The 19217-nt window shown below is 41.2% G+C and overlaps 1 protein-coding gene across 1 annotated transcript in view; it reads right to left on the bottom strand.

Annotated features, from left to right (window-relative positions):
* The window catches only part of PDZD2 (PDZ domain containing 2), a 410014-nt gene that overhangs the window by 30242 nt on the left and 360555 nt on the right, over positions 1-19217 (bottom strand). The window contains exons 9-16 of the mRNA XM_081521413.1: positions 15925-16070; positions 12251-12370; positions 11166-11280; positions 8629-8702; positions 8260-8482; positions 6879-6996; positions 5114-5246; positions 79-160 (exon numbers count right to left, since the gene is read on the bottom strand). Of these exons, the coding sequence (XP_081377539.1) occupies positions 79-160; positions 5114-5246; positions 6879-6996; positions 8260-8482; positions 8629-8702; positions 11166-11280; positions 12251-12370; positions 15925-16070 (1011 nt within the window). The remainder of the gene's footprint in view (positions 1-78; positions 161-5113; positions 5247-6878; positions 6997-8259; positions 8483-8628; positions 8703-11165; positions 11281-12250; positions 12371-15924; positions 16071-19217) is intronic.

Genomic DNA, 19217 nt, shown 5'->3' with positions numbered 1-19217 from the left:
GCGCAGGGGAGTGCCCCCAGGGGGGAATGTAATGAGAAACTCTTCTGAATGTTGAATGAAGATGTGCAGTTACAGTACCTAAGCCAGGAGAGGAACTGGCCTCTTTGCTCTCCTGATAAGTGCTGCGTGCTATCACTTCATCCATTTCCTGCTCGGAAACCTGATTGTCAGCAGAAAGCACAAATTAGACGGTTTTATTTATTTATTTTTCCCCAATAAAAGTAGCTAGGACCAGAGTCAGAGGCTGGAGCTCGGATAAAGAGGAAAATTGCAAGACCAAAGACTATGACCACCCTCTGAAGCAATAAACCAGGGCATATGAGTAGTTATTATATCCATTAACAGCTGGGTTAATGGACTGCTTCAAACACTGGGTTCAAAACCAGACCTTCAGTTGATACCCAAGCTCATGAAGCAAAGCATTCATCGCTGGTTACCAACAACACGGCTGACTTGTGCCTCTCTCTAGAACACTCACTTCCATTCTTTTTTTCCCTAAACTTAAACAATTTCAAACTCACATAAAATTTGCAAGAATAGCACCAGGATAGTATACTCTTCAACTAGACTCACTTTTTTTTTTTTTTTTTTAACATTCCACATTCACACTCATGCTTTATCTTCTCTTACACACACAACTTTTTACTAAACCATTTGGGAGTTAGTTCCAGACATCATGACCCTTCACCTGTAAATAATTTAGTAAGTATCTCCTGAAAACAAGGACATTCTTTTAAATAATCTTGGTACTATTATCAAGTTCAGCAAATTTAACATTGATAAAAATGATGGTTGAATATACATTTCACATTCCTAAGACTATCCTTCAGAAACGCTGCTCAAAGTGTGTCTTGAGGCTGGAAATAATTCACAGAAAGTTTGATGCCAGCCTGGGATGAGATAAAGATTTTCCCTGAGAATGCAAATCAATACTCAGCTGCTTTCATCAACGTCTCGCAAGGTTTCAATGCCAAATGAAATAAATAGTGTGCACAGTGATGTGACTGATTTATATTCTGCAGCAAGCTCCTTATCTGCGATGGGCCTTAGTGGACCGTCACCCACTTCTCTGCCTAGTGATGCTTTAGAGAAAAGGTTTTTTGGGGGGAGGGGTGTATCAGGCAATCCAGAATTCAAAATCCTGTTCTCAATGTCTATTTATTCTCCTTTATATGTGTATTTATAACCCAAAATAATTCTGAGCCTTTGTCTTTCATGATATTGATAATTTGAAAGAAACTAAGCCAATCCAAACCCTCAGTTACAAGTTGTCCAATAGTTTCTTCATGCTTAGATTTAGATGATGCCTTTGGGGGCAGAAAAACTACAGAATTATAAAAACCGTTTCTTTTTTGGTACATCACAGGATCAGTGTGTTTCGTAACTGATGATAACTCTGACCACTTGTTTAGGGTTTCACCAGATTTCTCCACAGGATTTGTTGTGTGGTTGCCATTAATGAGTAATCTGGCAGGAGACAGTTTGAGACTGTTTTATCCTGCTTCCCCATATATTTCTACTCAATGGTTTTAGCATCATTGATTATTCTTGCTGAATCAGTTATTATAATGAAGTTTTCAAAAACAGTGAATTTATAATTCTCTTTTCCTTCTATGTTTATTGGTGGCATGGTAAACTCATGGATTCCTCCACGCCCCCTCCCACTCTGCCAACAGTTGTTATCCATAACTGTAATTATTCATGGGAAGATTTTTATTTTTTTAATTTTTTTGTTTTTGACTGTGCCACATGGCATGTGGGATCTTAGTTCCCCAACCAGGGATTGAACCTATACCTTCTGCAGTGTAAGCATGGAGTCTTAACCACTGGACCACCAGGGAAGTTCTTCATGGGAAGATTTTTAAAAAGCCTGATACATGATGAACTATGAGATATTTTAAAAGCAACTACAGGACTTGCATAGTTTTTTTTTTTTAAAGGTAAGAATATTTTAAATGTAGGACAGTAATTCTGTGTATTAAAATAACATTTAGAATAAATAATATTTGGATAAGCACAGCAATCTGCCTTAAGAAGTAAATGAACATTTCTATACAGGATTCAGCATTATACTTTAACCTAACACATCGACCATCATCACATCAGGGCCTTTGTGTAATAGTTTCTAATAGTCTTCACAGGAAATAAAACATGTCCACACATGCACACAGACATACACGCATAGTCCCACACATACCTTCATAAAGCAAAGAGTAATTCTGTATAAATGAGCCATTAAAAATGGCTGCAGATTTTTCTTGACGTTAGACTTTGAATATTTGCAATTATTTTTCAGTGGGAGAAAAATGGTTGGGGTTTAAAACAAGTGCAAGATTTCCTGGATAACTCTAATCATGCTGAAAGCCCCAGTATCAATTAATAATGGACCTCTATTACTTTCTTATACTTAACGTCAGCTAGAATCTGCCACCCGAGCAGGTCCAAATCTTAGCTTGTCTAGACCTGGAGGGTTTGATTATTCCAATTGGGCGGCCACTGCTTCAGTCATTATTAGAAACAGAAGAAAAGAAAACCCTTGTGGTTATTTCTCTTGGAACAACATGAAAACTCAGGAAGCACATACATTTAGTATCAAAACGTACCATTGGCATGAAATGTTGGGATAAGTGGTACAAAAATACATTAAACGTAAAATGAAATCTTGACCAAAAGGAAAATATAGTATGATGTTACAACTAAGAACACTATGTTTACCTAGGAGGAAACATGAAATCCAGTCAAACAAATACCGAAATTTGGTTTCTTGAACCTATCTCCAGCACCATCCTGACGACCCTTGTGCCACGGCTGGAAACATGAGTCAACCCGTATGTTCCACGGACTCCTAGACCACCAGTCAACCAGGATTGTTATGCTTTGCACTGGAATGCCATTTCGATGTTTGATTGTATTGGCAAATTAGGCAGATGCTTTGGGGTGAGATTAGGCTGACCAACACATCACGACCTGTGTGAGGCTGGAATGGATTTTGAAGTCAGACATGCCTTGAAGCCAATAACTGCAAACCATGGAGAACTTACTTTTCTCTAATGTTGCTGAGGGATGGGCTGGGTCAGCCCATCCCTTGCTGCACTGCTTCCTAAGGTGAGAGGAGCGTGGCCGCGAGGGTGGTGGAATCCAAGGGAGAACCCTGGAGGGAGGACCTGAGACGGTGGGGCAAAGCAGGGTTGTAAGTGTCCTAGAGAGAGCCAGGGGGACGGCAGGGGGACACAGCAGAGCAGATCCTGAGGGAAAGGCAGGACCATAGAACAGAAAGGAGAAACACAGGCGATGACAAGGAACAAAAACAGGAAAAGGTGGAAGTGGGACTTGATTTTCTATAAATGATATTTACTCAAGTAGCTTTTATGTAAGACATCTTTAAGAATGCTTGCAGGGGTTTCCTGGGTGGTCCAGTGGTTCCGACGACGTCACCTTCTGGTGTGGGGGAGGGGGTGTGTGTGTAGGTTCATCCCTGGTCTGGGTGCTAAGATCCCACATACCTCTGGGCCAAAAAAACAGAAGCAGTATTGTAACAACTTCAATAAGACTTAAAAAAAAATGCTTGAAGACAAGAGAAAACAACCCCGGGGGGTGGGGGTGGGGGAAGTATCGGGGCTGAGTTTGAATCAGCAATCAAGGTCCAAGCAGCTTGACTGACATCTCCATCCCAAATCAAGGCACAGAGTCACAGCTTTGCAGTGGTTATTTGTATAGGGGAAATCGGACGGTCAGGGCTTCCCAGGTGGCGCTAGTGGTAAAGGACCTGCCACTAATGCAAGAGACGTAAGAGACCTGGGTTCGATCCCTGGGTTGGGAAGATCCCCTGAAGGAGGGCACGGCAACCCACTCCAGTGTCCTTGCCTGGAGAATCTCATGGACAGAGGAGCCTGGTGGGCTACAGTCCATGGGGTCGCAAAGAGACATGACTGAAGTGACTTAGCATGCATAGCATGCAACTGGACGAATAACAAATGAACACTGCTGAGACAGTGAAAATGACCCCATAAAGTTACTGCACTGAAGAAATCTCAGATGTGCCACATGGAAGAACCTGCCAGGTCTCCTGGCACAAACTTCTTACTTGTAAACTAGCATAAGAGTCCATCCAGTATAGCAGCCTGGGACCATTCAGCATGTAATCAAATAACTCTACGAATAATACAAAGGGGGTAGTAGCCACATGACAGGCTTGGGAAGAGTTAATGGTCTAAATGAGCATTCTGAGTTGTTGAAAGGTCGGATTTTGTAGGGAGGAGAAAAAAAGATTACCATGTTGGAGACAAGCTGATTTTTAAGAGTTTTACCTGGAGTACTCAAAAACAACCAAAAACAGTTCTCAAAATGGGTTGAGTTGAACTTGCTAAAGTGTCCTGTGGTTAGCTTAAAAAATTAAAAGCAATCATCTAAGTAGAAGAGATACAACCAAGTAAACAGCATACATGCATGCTAAGTCACTTCAGTCATGTCCAACTCTCTGCAACCCCACAGACTGTAGCCCACCAGGTTCCTCTGTCCTTGGGATTTCCCAGGCAAGAATACTGTAGTGGGTTGCCATTACCTTCTCCAAAGTAAACTGCAGAGGTCCTCAATATAGGGGCTATGATTATCTGCAAGTTAGTATGGGGAAATGGCGTGACACTGATGCTGAAATAAAATTAGTGGGCTCTTAAGCATTAATTACACAAGTATTTTGCTCAGGTCAAGGATGGCCTGGACAGAGCATCGACTTCAATGCTTTCTGATTTTCTGGATGCAGAAACCTGAAAAGGCCAAGTATTTCACTAGAGATCGAACAGCCAGCAGGGGTTACTCAGAACTCTACCTTCCATACTTAGCACTCCCACTTTCCACTAACTTTAAATTCACCAATAATATTGTCAACATTTTCTAATAAAATGTTCTGAGTGTGAAAGTGAAGAAGTCCAGATCAATAATTCATTTCCCAAGTGTTACAAGTTACCTTGGTCACTGGGTGGCCACAGGCTGATTCCCATCCCCAGCTGGGTGAACAGTCTCATCAAAGAGTCTGCATGGTCATAGGAACATGTGTGCCATTGCTACTGGACAAACAGCTGTCTTCCCATACTTAGGACAGTGTGAGATACTTCACCTTTGGATTAGGGTGCCGGCCGATGACCAGGCGAACAGGTCCTGGGGGGCATTTGCTCAAGATGGCATGGACTTTGCTTAAAGCAGCATGGCGGACGTTGACGGAGTTCACTTCCAGGATTTGATCTCCGCGGCTAGGGAGGACAACATGATCAACTCTCTGCGTGCGGTAAGTTAGCTTTTTACAAGACTTCCCTCTGGGAGTGTTTTATATAATATGAAATCTTTTCTGAATACTTTTAAGAAGCAAATGATATCCTTGCATCTTTGCATACGTATAAAAAAGCAAAACGTTCATACATAAACACATTAGGTTTTAAACTGACAAAGACCATTATGGGTATCTACCTGCATTTTCAGAAGTAGTAAAGTTAAAATTGATAATAAGGACAACAATGAAGGTTACTATTACTTGAACACGTATTGCAGGCCAAGTACTATACAAAGAAATTTATGTAACAATGCTTTGACTAGGTATTATTATTCCTATTATGTAGATAAGGCCAGGGGCTCAGAGAGGTCACCCAGATGTCACACACTGCTGAACTCAGGTTTGCCTACCTTTTGCTCATCGAGTGATAGTCCCTCGACCACCACCACTTTCTTTTTCCCTACCATGTTGAAATGATTATTGTAATATAATTTAAGAAGGAAATATCTGAAGCTCAAAGGTTACCCAATAATTTGTAAAAACGTTTCAGATTTGAACAAATGAGAAATTGGGGACAAGATGCCCATTTTGACTTGAAATTATAGGGAGAGAACTCAGCATGAGAAAACAAAGAGTCTTTATGTGGGGTTTGAAGAATGGTCATTTGGCAGGCTCCAGACATATGGAACCATTCAAGAAAGAAACATCATCTTGGGATGTCATTAAAGGATTTTTTTCCTTGGGTTCTAAAAGTATATTTTCTTTAATGTACTTTGGATGATTTGCTAAATTTTTTTTGATATGGAAATTCACTCTGATGATTAACTAAAAACATAATATAATCTATTAACAAGGCCTCAAAATGGCAACCTCAAGAAATGTAATTTTGATAATTCCTCAACTGCTCAAGGACTTCAAAACTTAGAGGGGAGAAAGATGATACTGTTTGCACAGAGTGCTTCATGAAATATGTGTACATTCTTGTGAAGTTTAGGTGGGCACAGACCCACTGCAATTACTATATAATAGAACACCGAAACCTCTCTTGTATAAACAGAATACCCAAGCTACAACTCAACTAGCCGAATTGAGAAATCAGACATGCAGTGATTTCAGACAGTAAGCATCTAGACATCACGTCTCAAAAAGGAATGAAACAACAGGAAAGGTTCAGGAGACTGTACTTAATAATAAAGGCCTCCTGTTCAAGGGCATGATCTTAGGACTCTCTTGTATCCAGTGATTCTGAACCATTTTGAATAGTTCCCAGCAGCTTATATGAATTCTATATAAATGTATATGAAAGTGAAAGAAAATATTTGGATAATTATAGGTATCTACATAGACTTGTATTGTGTCAAGTTTCTGAAACTTAACTTCTGAGTCCAAATAGAACAGAACTGGTAGGGAAAGCCAAGATCTGGAATTCTTGAACCAAATTTCATTTATCTTTTCATCTTTGGAGATGCCTTTGATTGTAATTCTAGCTACATGACCGCAAATAATATAAACATTTAGAATTTCACAAGGGAATGTAACAGGGCAGGTATTTTATGTATGTATCCACATATTCACAAACCCAGCAGAACTCTAAACTCTCAGGTTTACAACAAACCTCAGATTGCTCTCCATCTTGGCCACTGATCCTGGAGCAAGGCTGTGAATGTAGATGCCCGGAGGGCTGTTTTCTAGGGCCAGGCAGCAGGCACCGATGCCTAAGCCAACTCTGGGCTCTGTGGGAGGCATCATTGAAAGAAAACAAAATCAAAAGAAAGAAAGAAAAGGAGTATCAATAATTTGAAACTGCATTAATGTATACTTTGACCAATAACCACTTATTTTCAGACCAGACTTAGGATATAAATTTTACTTTTCTTTGTCAATGTGAATCACATTCTTCTAATGAAATGAGTCTATGGCAGAACCAGGGGCTAACTATGGGCTGTGAATTATTTGATGGTCCATTCTCTTCTTAGTCTCAAGAGTCTCCTTGAATCTGTTTTTGGAAACAGGCAGAGTCCCAGTAACATTTTCTATTCTGGATATACAACTTCAGGCTTTCTTTTGCCTCCCATTGATTTCTAGGTTATTCAGTTGTTCATCATATTTCTACCACTGGAGGCAAAGATTAAAAGCAGTAAGATTTGGTGTTACCCAGGATTTTTAGTTACTGGTGTTAGCTATATTCTTAACTATATTCTTTCTTCTTGAAAATGTTATATTAGCCCTAGAACTCAGCTAGTCAGTGATGTTTTTAACATGAGTCTCTGACACACAGTGATTCATCCAGAGAGAGCTTTAAAAAACTGTGCTACTGGTAACTTTTCTTCACTTTAGTGAAATGACTAAGATCTCTCCTTTTGATCCTACTGTCCATTTAGAGAATGCCATATGTTGTTGGTAGCAGAATGTTCCAAAGAAGCAATTCATGGGAAAAGATATAAAAAAAAAAAGTGTGAGATGGATGAAACTGGAGCCCATTATACAGAGTGAAGTAAGCCAGAAAGAAAAACAACAATACAGTATACTAATGCATATATATGGAATTTGAAAGATGGTAACGATAACCGTATATGCGAGTCAGAATAAGAGACACAGATGCATGGAACAATTTTATGGACTCTGAGGGAGAAGGTGAGGGTGGGACGTTCTGGGAGAATAGCATTGAAACATGTATATTATCGTATGTGAAACAGAACACCATTCCATGTTCGATGCATGAGACAAGGGCTCAGGGCCGGGGCAATGGGATGACCCAGAGGGATGGGATGGGGAGGGAGGTGGGTGGGGGGTCCAGGAAGGGGAACACATGTAAACCCATGGCTGATTCATGTCAATGTATGGCAAAAACTATTACAATATTGTAAAGTAATTAGCCCCCAACTAAAATAAATAAATTTATTAAAAACAAACAAACAAAAAAAAAGTGAACCTAAGAACAGATTACAAATTATGATTTGAGAGAATGCAATGAAATGAGGACAAGCTGGTATCACCTTTGTTGAGGGTTACTTCCATGACAATTCTGTCCTTGGGCCCAGGGGCCTTCCGACCCAGGGATGAACTGCCTTCATCACTGCCCACCGCTGAGGTTCCCCCACTGGCACTGAAGTTTGGGGAGCTTGATCTGCTCATGTGTGTGGGTGTGGAGCAGGGTGTGAGGCTCGGGCTCAGTAACTTGGTGCGTACCGTTAAGACAAACAATCCACTCCGGATTTGCTGAGAAAACAGGAAGAAGGGCTAGAACATTCAGGTTGTCCTTTTATCAAATGATGGAAAAAAAAAACAAACCACCAAACCCAAACCAGAATGAAATAAAGAAAAACAAAGATTATGATAAAGGAGGTCAATAAGAATGTCCTTACCTTAAAGGTATGAATGGCTTCTTGAAATGTTAAGCCCTTGATTGGTATTCCATTTACATCTAGGATTTCATCCCCTAGTGATCAAATTTGAGAATTATATTAACATCAAGCTTTAGTTTACTGGAATCTAACTGTTTGGTCAGTATCAAATAAAATACCATAAAGTCCCTGATTTACAACTCTTTAAGATGAATTTTATTGTTCCAATCTACTCTCATTAGCTTAGCTCCAAGGAATGGCACAAAATGGGACAATAAATGACACTGCATGTTATTCTGCGGTAATTCTCTATTTTCACCTTTAATTAAAACAACTGTGGGAAGCATCAAGATCTTACTCTCTTGCCATTACCAAGTCTGATAATACATGTTCTACATTTAGAAATCAAACTACAAAGACTGAATTCCTACCCTTTTCTTACAGTCTTTGTTTTACAACTTAAACCCACTGGTGGTGAAGCTCAAACACCCATAACATGTGCAAAGCCAAGCCTATATTTTCAGAAAGACATGGTGTGTGAAAAGTGGCTTAAATGATAGAGACAAGGAAACACATGAGATATTATTTAGGAATGGCAGCCTCACATCTAAGTGCAGCCCCCTAGTCTAGATGCTTGGTCTTAATGATGTTCAAGGTTCTCAGTCAGTAAGCTGGCAAGTTATTATACACTTCTATCTAAGAGATTGTTGTAGACTAATATCAAATTTCTTTCTCTCTCTTTTGCTCTCCTTCTCTTTCTCAAACTATCCTTAACTCATCTTCAACTCCAAGAAGGCACAGTCAGGTCATTTTCCAAGTTGCTGATAGTGTCTGCTGGGAACGTAATAGAGCTTGGACATTCTCTTGACTTAAAGCTAGTTTCCAGCTTTGGACTCCTGTGTCATGGTCTATTTTTTTGGAATAACAGTTCATCAAAAACACTACAAAGGTGCACAAGATGAACCTCACACAGCAGTATGGTACAGAAGAGGAACTCCCTTATAACAAAGTACAAAGCAGCCTATGAACACACATTTTCACCTCTCACGGACAGCCAATCCCAGGAGCGCATGGGGTATTCCATTAAAGGAGCCCCGTACACAGGTTTGAAAAGGCAAGCAGTACCAAACCCATGTGTTACGTGCCTTTTCTGTAAATGCAATTACAGATGTCACAAAACAAGTAAAATAATCTGTTTAAAAATCACCTGGCATAACCAAGACTCAACTAGGTGAGGTTTTTGGTTTGTTTCCACCTGGGAAAAGGGTAGAAACATTAAAATGATTGCTCATGCTCTTAAAAATCTTTAAAGATTACTTAAAAAACAGATCAGTTCAACAGGTTGAAAATCCATTCTGATGACCTCTATTTATTGTAAGTGAATACATACGAAAATACAGTATTTAGGAGAAGCAAGTGCTATTAACCTCTCCTATCGATTTTTTTCCTGCCATTTTGGCCCATTCTACTAGCACTGCAGGATGAATTTCAATTAAGTGAACACATGGCACGTCCATTATAAAAATGCTCCGCTAGAATTTTACATTGTTGGGGAGACACAAATACCACCTGGGAGTTAACCCTTCCTCTGAGAAAGAAAGAAATATTCTGCCATTAAAATATGAAGCCTGGTCATGGCTTATCATTAGGACACAGACTTCTGTGTCTGTCCAGGATTGCTCTGCCTACAAAAAAGGAGATTCCAATTTATTCTTATCAGTTTAAAAGAAACAAGCTGGTTAAACACAACATAATTGGACCAACTGAACTCAACTGTCACAGCATTTTTGAAGGTAACTAGTAATAGTATGATTCAATCATTTCATGCAGGAAGTATATTAATAAGGAGGAAAAAAAAATCAGGATTCACAAACAAGTTCTGGGGATCTAGGGTACCGATTGGTACCTATAGTTAACGAGACTGTGTTATATACTTGACAATTGCTAAGAAAGATGCTAAATGTTCTCACCACATGCACACACACTAGGTCAATATGTGAGGTGATGGAGGTATTCATTAACATTGTTTGGCAATCATTTTGCAATATGTAAGTGTATAAAATTATCATGCTGTACACCTTCAATGCAAACAGTTATCAACTGTATCTCAATAAAGTTGGGAGCAAAAGTGCTTGTCTAGTACGTTTAGGTGTGTCAAAAATGGTAGGTGCTAAGGAGTTGGTGAAAGATGTTTATGTACTCCAGCCCTGAGCAAGAATGCACAGTAAACGCTTAGGAATTTTCAAGGCAATTTTAAAGATCAAGAGGACAAGACAGACATTTAAAGATATCAAGCCACTTCTCATATAACGTCTCATGTAATCCTCACACCAATTCTTCAAGGTAGGTATTCATATCCCAAGTTTACAACAGAAGAAAGTGAAGCTTAGGTTACGTGAATTGTCCAAGGTCCTGAGTAAGTACTGGATTCAGCCCAAGTCTATCCAACTACCCAGCCTGGAGCCGTAGCCGCTGAGGCATGTGCCTCACATCTTGCCAGGGGGCAGATTCTCCTAGAATCAGAGCTCCCTGAGGACCACCAGGAGGCTCTCTCCTACCTTCTTTAAGTCTTCCATCCTCTGCAGCTGATCCATTTGGGAAAATGGTCTTGACAAAAATCCCCATCTGTCCTCGAATGCAGTCTCGACCTCCAGCAATGCTAAAGCCAAGGCCCTGGATGCAGAGAAGATGGGGGTCCAGGTTTTCAGTGCACTTCTTCACTGAGGGCATCCCCCCAATGTAGTATTTAACTCAGAGTTGAGCTAAAGTGAAAGTGTTTGTCACTCAGTTGTGTCCGACTCTTTGCAACCCCATGGACTGTAGCCCGCCAGGCTCCTCTGTCCATGGGATTCTCCAGGCAAGAATACTGGAGTGGGTTGCCATGCCCTTCTCCAGAGGGTCTTTCTGACCCAAGGATCGAAGCTGGGTCTCCTGCATTGCAGTCAGATTCTCTACCATCTGAGCCATGAGGGAAGCCCACAGAGTTGAGTTAGTAGCTGCAAATTCATGTGATCCCCTCACCATGACCCTCCTCAGATCCACTTGCATTATGCTAGCTATGCATTATATTAAAGGGTGAAAAGTTTTAGGTAAACATATGAAATTGCTGACATTTGACAATCTTTTGATCTCCAAAGATGTCAATTTCACATGGATCAATTAATAACTCATAGCTGTGCAGATGCCATATTTGTTTTATTCTTTTATTTTTGTATAGTATCAAATGGATCTCAAAATGGCTATTTTGATATTCGTATAACAAATTATCTGTTATTATTCCCTTTATGATAAGGGAAATCCCATTAAATCCATTCAATTCATTCAGGGGGTATTCCCTGAAGTGGCAGGGTCTGATTTTCTTTCAGTAGTGGTACAAGTGGGGGCATTTACTGCACCCTTGATGGTACCCTAGCTGCCAGGTGATGACTCCTGAAATCATAAGGACAAAAAGGGTTGATGATGTCACCTGCAGGCCCATGGGAAAGGATGCCAGGGTATCCACTCAAATCTACCCAAAGGCCACTTACTTGATTCTTCTTTATACCTTTTCCTTTATGTAAAAACAACACTAAAAAGGAATCATTTAAAATATATATACTAGCATTTACCTAGAGAGCAAAACAATGCACACACCAGAGCTCACCTTGCCCTTTTCTTTGTACAGCCCAATGATGGAGATGACTGACGGCCGAATGAGTCTCCAAGGAGATTCCACCTGAGTTGTGCTTAGCGAGCGAGTGGACTTCTTCACAATGTGGTATTCCTAAAAGTCAGCACACGAGGTCAGAGATCGTCTCACTTATCCTGCTGTGGTCCATGGCATAAAAATACACTCAGATTTGGAAAACCTCGGTTGTCTTTTGTGTTAGATGGCCATTGGCCTGTGGTCCCTACCTGGTCCAGTGGGTTAAATAAAGCTTATTATAAAGCACATTGGAGGAACGGCCCCCACTGTGATGGACTGCCATGTCTTCTTCCCCCACATAAATAACCTAGGCTGCTCCTTCCTCGAGCCTACTCCACATATCCTACTTCTTGCTTTCTGGAGTGGAGTTAGGGACCAGAAAGCAAGTGGCCTTGGAAATGTAGAATGACCATCCCCTGGTCAGGTTCTCTGTTGGAAGTCACCCCTGCACCCACTCCACGTTCACAATCATGAGCTCATCATTTCAAGCTCAATTCACTCACTCAAAACTCAGCAAGCTTTTGTTTCTTATAAAACCCAAACCGCAAACCCAGACAACTGTTATTCCGTATAAAAAAATCCCTCTGAGACTGCAGCAGCTTCAGCTCTGATCCTTCACATTTGGAAAATAAAATACTTTTCCACAAGCCACACTTTTCCTTCCTGGCACGCAGCAGCTCAAAATCTTGATCTCTTTTCCCTTTCCATCACCCACCAAGTCCATGTGTGTAAGCAGTGTAGACCATTCATAATATAAACAAGAGAGTGAATGAATCTATTGCTAAAGCACTGCGACAATCCAGCTCTTTGCTATTCTTTTTAGAATAACACGTTTCTTAAATGACACAGATATTCTAGCATAAACAACAAAATCATTTTATGTTTAATATGAGAAAAGAGACACTAGAAAATAGTTTTTATCCTTTATTAGCATATTCTACATTCAAAGGTAGAAATGAGACCTGCTAATGATATTTTCGTATCCTGGCAGCTTAGAACAATTATATCTTGCAGTTTTACAAAATATCAGTCAGCTATGTTGGCCTCCCAGCCTCTGACCCATTAAAAAAAAATCATGTTGGCTTTACTGAAACTGTTATGGAAATACTTTGGCCACCTGATGTGAAGAGGCTACTCATTGTAAAGACCCTGTTGCTGGGAAAGACTGAGGGCAGGAGGAGAAGGGGATGACAGAGGATGAGATGGTTGGATGGCATTGTTGACTTGATGGACATGAGTCTGAGCAAACTCTGGGAGTTGGTGATGGACAGGGAAGCCCGGCATGCTGCAGTCCGTGGGGTCACAAAGAGTTGGACACAACTGAGCAACTGAACTACAACGACAATTATGGAAATAGCCAGGCATAGCCCTCGAATATAGAGGTTCATGTGCAGACTCACAAGGGAACTCTTTCTCTGATCAACAACCTCCAGCAGCGCCTTATTCCATCTGCCCTTCAGGAATCAGAGGCCAGCATGCTTCACTATTTTCCTGAAGAGTTTCAGGAGTCTCACTGCACTTTTAGACTTCTGTCACCCCATTTGGCAGCCATGAGCCACCTGTGGCCATCTATATTTAAATTAAGATATATCAAAATTAAAAATGTATTCCTCAGTCTCTCTAGCCACTTTTCATGTGCTTAAGAGACACATGTGTCTACCATACTGGGTTGTATAGACATAAAACATTTCCATCACTGCAGAAAGCTTTATTGGATAGCTCTAACTTAGACAATACTTTTTAGTGGGGGGAGGGTAGGAGAGAGAAAGAGAAAGAGAGGAGGAGAGAGGAAGGGGCTTCCCTGTGGCTCAACGGTAAAGAATCCACTGCCCATGCAGGAGATGTGGGTTCAATCGCTAGGTCAGGAAGATCCCCTGGAGTAGGGAACGGCAACCACTTCAATATTCTTGCCTGGGAAATCCCATGGACAGAGGAACCTGGTGGGCTACAGTCCGTGAGGTCACAAAAGAGTAGGATGTGACTTAACAACTAAACAAGAACAACAAACCTTAAAAACTAATCAACACAAGTGGAAGGAAGGAAGGAAAGAAAGAAAGGCAAATCCTGGGAGAAAAAGAAAAAAGCAGAAAAAAGAGGACAGAAAAGAAAGAACCACTTGAAGAGGAAAAAATAGCTTCTTTAAAATCTTTCATTTTAAAGATTTCAGCTTGTGTTTCTTGGTTTCTAGAAGCCTGCTCTTTTTGTTGTTGTTCAGTCACCAAGTCGTGTTCAACTCTTCACAACCCAGTGGGCTGCAGCACACCAGGCTTCCCTGTCCCTCACCATCTCCTGGAGTTTGGAAATAGATAATTTCCGGGTATAAATACAGTCAGGTTTCCTCGTGAGTCAGTTAAGAAATCAGCACCTTAGTGCTGGACATCCTTGGCCAGGACAACAGTAGACCTGTTCTCATTTTCCATGCTAACCAAAACAGTTTGACAACGTGACTCCCCCACAGCTTCTTGATCTCCCCGTTGATCCAACTGGATCATTCTGCCCAGGACACACACTTGTCTCCAGACATGGGTTTTAACCAGGCCTCATGCAAGTTTTCTGCTCTGCTTTTTCCCATTGCCCCAACTCCAGCTGCCCTTGGTGGATTCAGCACAAGACACCCTAATCAGTAGTGGCCTCTGAAACACAGGCACTTCCTAATTTTATTCAGGTCAGGCCAAACTCCCTGCACAGTGATTCTGGTGTATTGCTTGGAACTCAATACTCAACCTCTTTGGGATTCAGCTGCTCTATCCATAAAAAGGTGAGACACCCAAAGCAAGGGCCCAACCAGATGACCTGAGCTAGGTCTTCTAGAACTCTAATACCTGAGTCTCCATGCACTTATGGATTTCACAGCTGTTACTCCCTCCCCTTCCACCTCTGCGTCACTGAGGCCTGGGGACTGGATACCAGTGACTCCTCTCAAGTGCTCTGGCTAATGGTCAGAGACCAAGCCTGCGACTGACTTGGTTATGAGACGTCTACCAGGTGTTGACTGGGTTGAGGATGACGAAGTTGAGGGGATCCCCTGTGCAGGGTTACAGAATCCCAAGCTCTGGTTGGGATGGAATATTAACATCCCTACCCCCCTCACCCCTCTCTGCAGTCTCTTCTGACCTTGGCTGTTGGAGCCGTTACTGTATAAGAGGTAGGATCCAGGCACACACCACAGCCGCCCCCCTCCCTCACGTGTCCACACCCACCTACCCACCAGGCTATGTGGACACACGACACACCCACTAAACAAGAGACGGTGGTTCACCACAGACCGTGAGGCGCCATTGTCTCCTGGCAGTGGAAGCAGCTCTGGTTTCCAAAACACACAGTAGAAGAGAATTGAGATTTTGAGATCCAACAAGGGATTGATTTTTTTTTTTCCTTCTCTTTTATTTCCAAATATTAAGCTGACTTCTCTCTAGCCTCCCTGGATAGACCTTACTGACCACACTGTATCTCTAGTCCTAAATACTTCTGGCCCTCATACACAAACAGGTCTTCAGAACATGAAGCTCCTGCTGGCCTCTGAGAGAATAACAGAAAACCTGGAGACCCAGGGTTCGAAACGTGCTCTTCTGCCCCTAGCCAAGTAGCTGTGACTGGATAAGAAAGTCAGGGGCTCCACAGTGCTGTACTACCTGTGATGTGCCCGTCGAGTCCAGGAGCTGGGGAAGGGAATGCTTCCGGCCATCTCGGGAGACCTCTAACATCCTGGCCCGAGGGTCACCATGTCGCACCATCAGCTCATTATATTCTTCAACAGACTCTAGACGGTGTACACCCCCTTGAAAAAACAGAGGGAAAACATGACTAGATATAGAATGAAGAGAATCTTATGAGCATGCACAGGTATAAACTTGCTGCATTTACACCCGCACTCATGGTTGCTCCGATGGCCTGGTGGCCAATACTTTCAAAGCACCTGGCTCATCATGTTCTATCGTCAAGTTGTGCATGAACTTGGTGTGTGTTGAGGCCATAATGCCAGACTCCGAAGAAAGTGCTAGGTTTTGAAGTGATCAGTTTGGATAATGTATATGTTATCAGTATATATATATGTGTGTGTATATATATGTATAATGTATATATGTATACAGTTTGGTGTATATATATATATATATATACACACACACACACGTATAATGTATATATGTGTGTGTATATCTATATATACAGTTTGGCAATGTATATATTTAATCCAACCAAGATGTAGCTGTGGTTGATAAGGCAATCAACAATGGTGAGAATGTTATCAATGGATGGCTTTTTAGTGATGGAGGAATATCACTTTGTGATTGGTAGTAGATGCTTGGGGTAGATGCTTTTTTTCATGTATAGCAATGGACATTAAACAAACTTTTAAAGTATACCTTATAGAAAAGTGCACAAATCATTAAGTGTACATACCATTCCATGAAATTTCACAAAATAAACCTGTCAATAACCAACATCCAGACTAAGACATAGAATATCACCAGGTCTCCAAATCCCCTTTTGTGCCCCTAAACACTGCTCACCAAGAGTAGCAATTATCCCAACTTCTAACATCAGAGATTGTTGTTGTTTAGTTGCTAAGTCATGTGCGACTCTTGGCTACCCCATGAACTATAGCCCACCAGGCTCCTCTGTCTATGGGATTTCCCAGGCGAGAATACTGGAGTGGGTTGCCATTTCCTTCTCTAGGGGATCTTTCTGACCCAGGGATCAAACCTGCGTCTCCTGCTTGGCAGGTGGATTCTTCACCACTGAGCCACCTGGGAGGTCCAACATCACAGATTATTTTTGCCTATTTGATATAAATGAACACATACAACATGTTCGTTTTGAATCTGGCTCCTTATTCTCAGTATTTGTGAAATTCCATCATGTTGTTGCATGCCAATAGATTGTTCACCCCATTTTTGCACACTATTTCATCATATAAACATACCACGATTTATCTATCCATTCTATTGTTAATGGACATTTGATTTGTTTTCCAGTTTCAGACTTAGAATAAAGGGTCAGAAAACATTTTTCTGTAAAGGCCAGATAGTAAATGTTTTAGGGTTTATGAGTCACAAATGGTCTCAGCACACATTCTTTCACTTTTTTTAGATGCACTAAAAATGTAGCAAGCATGTCTATCTGTGGGCCATACTAATACAGGTGTGGGTAGTCTGGGTAGTCTGCTGACCCTGATCTAGAATATACTGTTGGACATTCTGTGCATGTTGTATCTGGTGGATCTATCCAGAAGGAGAGTGGCTGGGTTCAGGCATGCATTCCCTTTCACCAAGTGGGATCACCAGGGTGCATTACGGCTTGTTCCTCCACATACTTGTTACACTTAACTAGTCCCAGTCTTTCTAATTTTAGCCACTCTGCTGGAGTGGATAATAATGGTATTTCACTGTGGTTTTTAATTTACGTTTCACTAAGGACTAATGGAGATCAAACTAAAGGAGATGAAACCAGTCAATCCTAAAAGAAATCAGTCCTCAATATTCATCAGAAGGACTGATGTTGAAGCTGAAGCTCCAAGACTTTGGCCACCTGATGTGAAGAGCCAACTCATTAGAAAAGACCCTGATGCTGGGAAAGACTGAAGGCAGGAGAACGGAACAACAGATTAGATGGTTGGATGGCATCACTGACTCAATGGACATAAATTTGAGCAAGCTCTGGGAGATGGTGATGGACAGGGAAGCCCGGTGTGCTGCAGTCTTTGGGGTCACAAAGAGTTGGACGTGACTGAGCGACTGAACAACAAAGGACTAATGAGACTGAGCTTCTTTTCAAACATTCATTGACTGTTTTTCTTTTTTAAGGTTGTAAAGAGTCTGTTCAAGTCTTTTGCTCTTTTTTCCCTTTTTCCTTTTTCAATCGAACTACTAGAAAATTTTACGTTTTTTTTCTTTGCTCATTCTTTTATTGGGTTTTTCTCTGTTCATTTACAGGAATTTTATTTTTCACTGTTAATATATTTTGGATATGAGTCCTTTGTGGCATCTATGTAATACAAATATCTTTTCCATGTCTGTGACTTTCATTCTTTCAATGGTATTTTTTGATAAACAAAAGTTCATAATTTTAATGTAGAACAACATATCATATTTTCCCTTTATGGTTGGCACACCTGTATCTTTTTTAAGGGGCTTCCTTGGTAGCTCAGCTGGTAAAGAATCCACCTGCAATGCAGGAGACCCCGGTTCGATCAGTGGATTGGGAATACCCCCGGAGAAGGGAACAGCTACCCACTTTAGTATTCTGGCCTGGAGTATTCTGGCCTGGAGTCACAAAGAGTCAAACATGACTGAGCAACTGTCACATCTTGTTTAAGAAATCATCACAGTAATGATTTTTAAAGACATCTTTATCATACGTAGTTTAGTCACTAAGTTGTGTCCATCTCTTTGTGACCCCGTGGACTGCAACACACCAGGCTTCCCTGTCTCACTATCTCTTGGAGTTTGCTCAAATTTATGTCCACTGAGTCACTGGCTGAGTCATGACTATCTAACCATCTCATCCTCTGCTGCCCTCTTCTCCTTTTGCTTTCAATCTTTCCTAACACCAGGGTCTTTTCCAGTGAGTTGGCTCTTCACATCAGGTGGCCAAAGTGTTGGAGCTTCAGCTTCAGCATCAGTCCTTCCAATGAATACCTTCGGTTGATTTCCTTTAGGATTAACTGGTTCGATCTCCTTGCAGTCCAAAGGACTCTCAAGAGTCTTCTCCAACACAACAGTTCAAAAGCATCAATTCTTTGGCACTCAAGCCTTCTTTATGGTCCAACTCTCATATCCATGGATGACTACTGGAAAAATCATAGCTCTGACTAGATGGACCTTTGTCAGCAAAGTGATGTCTTTGCTTTTTAATACGCTGTCTAGATTTGTCATAGCTTTCCTTCCAGGGAGCAAGTATCTTTCAATTTCATGGCTACAGTCAC

This window comes from Giraffa tippelskirchi, chromosome 8, assembly GCF_054371585.1.
Source record: "Giraffa tippelskirchi isolate mGirTip1 chromosome 8, T2T-mGirTip1v1.2.pri, whole genome shotgun sequence".
Taxonomy (NCBI): domain Eukaryota; kingdom Metazoa; phylum Chordata; class Mammalia; order Artiodactyla; family Giraffidae; genus Giraffa; species Giraffa tippelskirchi.
The sequence above is the reverse complement of the archived record's forward strand: the minus strand, read 5'-3'. Positions and strand labels throughout refer to the sequence as shown.